Source organism: Dipodomys ordii, unplaced genomic scaffold (assembly GCF_000151885.1).
Source record: "Dipodomys ordii isolate 6190 unplaced genomic scaffold, Dord_2.0 Scaffold51, whole genome shotgun sequence".
In the NCBI taxonomy this organism is placed as follows: Eukaryota; Metazoa; Chordata; class Mammalia; order Rodentia; family Heteromyidae; genus Dipodomys; species Dipodomys ordii.
Genome location: NW_012267267.1, coordinates 9,499,180 through 9,500,287, shown reverse-complemented (window position 1 = coordinate 9,500,287; position 1,108 = coordinate 9,499,180). Strand labels below are relative to the sequence as shown.

At 62.2% G+C, this 1,108-nt stretch overlaps 1 protein-coding gene across 1 annotated transcript in view; it reads left to right on the top strand.

The window, feature by feature from the left end:
• Positions 1–525: 525 nt before the first annotated feature.
• Positions 526–1,108, top strand: part of Ankrd13c (ankyrin repeat domain 13C) — a 64,082-nt gene continuing 63,499 nt past the window's right edge. The window contains exons 1-2 of the mRNA XM_013020507.1: positions 526–808; positions 919–1,096. Coding sequence (XP_012875961.1) covers positions 680–808; positions 919–1,096 — 307 coding nt within the window. The 5' untranslated portion in view covers positions 526–679. The remainder of the gene's footprint in view (positions 809–918; positions 1,097–1,108) is intronic.

Genomic DNA, 1,108 nt, shown 5'->3' with positions numbered 1-1,108 from the left:
CCCTGCATTTACTGACTTAGATCTCCAGCGCTGTTTCCTTTATTTTCCAGTAGGCGGGGTGGAGCGAGATCGTCAAGTTTAGGAAAGAATAATTTGGAGAGAAGCAGCAGTCAGAGAAAACAGGAAACGGGTGATAAAAACGGTTGCAAATGTTGACAGTGTTTTTATAAGTCTCCTGCACAGCCTCTTCATTCAGCGCTGGGCAGCTTTGGTTACCTTATCAAGGCCTTATGGTTGTTGCATGCCATCTGAGCATTCATCAGATACGTTCATCCTGACCCGTTCCCCAAGCGCGTGTCTAACCAGTTATTAGAGGGACCTCCCTCCTCCGAGTTCGCTGCAGTGCCAGCGCGTCGTTTTCCCAAGTCACCCACTGAGATTCCTCCAACATTATAAGCATTTCCCCGGCCCTCCTTTCTGCGTGCCCCCAGCTCCCGGCGCCAGCCGTGCTCCGGGGACTTGTCTTCCCCCCTCCGCCGGGCTCTCGGCGGCCCGGCGTGACACCCTGTCCCTCCAGGTAGCTCAGCGCCAGGCGCGCAGTGCAGGTGCTTAGGTAAAGGCGTCGGGCACGAGGGTCCCGTGCCATCTCAGTGACATCACATCCTGCGCGCAGCGACGTCATTCTGCACGCCTCCGCGGGAGCCTCCGAGGCTTCTATGGCCGTGGATAACAGCGCCGAATGTCCCCTGACAGCAGGCTGCGGCTGCAGGCCGCCCACGGCCGGCGCGGCCCGACGCTTTCGGCAAAGCCAGACGTCGGCTGTCGGCCTGGGACGCGCCGGGCGCGAAGCGACCTGGGAATAGGATGGGTGCGTGGGAGGGAGCGGAGGGGAGGGGGCCACGGGGGAGGGGGGGAGGAGACGGGAGGAGGGAACGAACGGCTCACTTATCGCGATGTTTCCTCCCTTCAAACTCCCAGGGGAGCTCTCGCGAGAGGAGCAAAGGAAGATGGCTGTGCCCTGTTTTTCCCCGTGAGGCCGTGGTGGCGGCGACTGCGGCGGCGGTGACTAGACTCTCGGCGTCTCGGGCCTCGGCACTCCGACTCCTCCCTCCTTCCCTGTCTCCATCCCCCTCCCTTCCCCGCCCCCCCCCCGCGAGCGCGCGCCCGC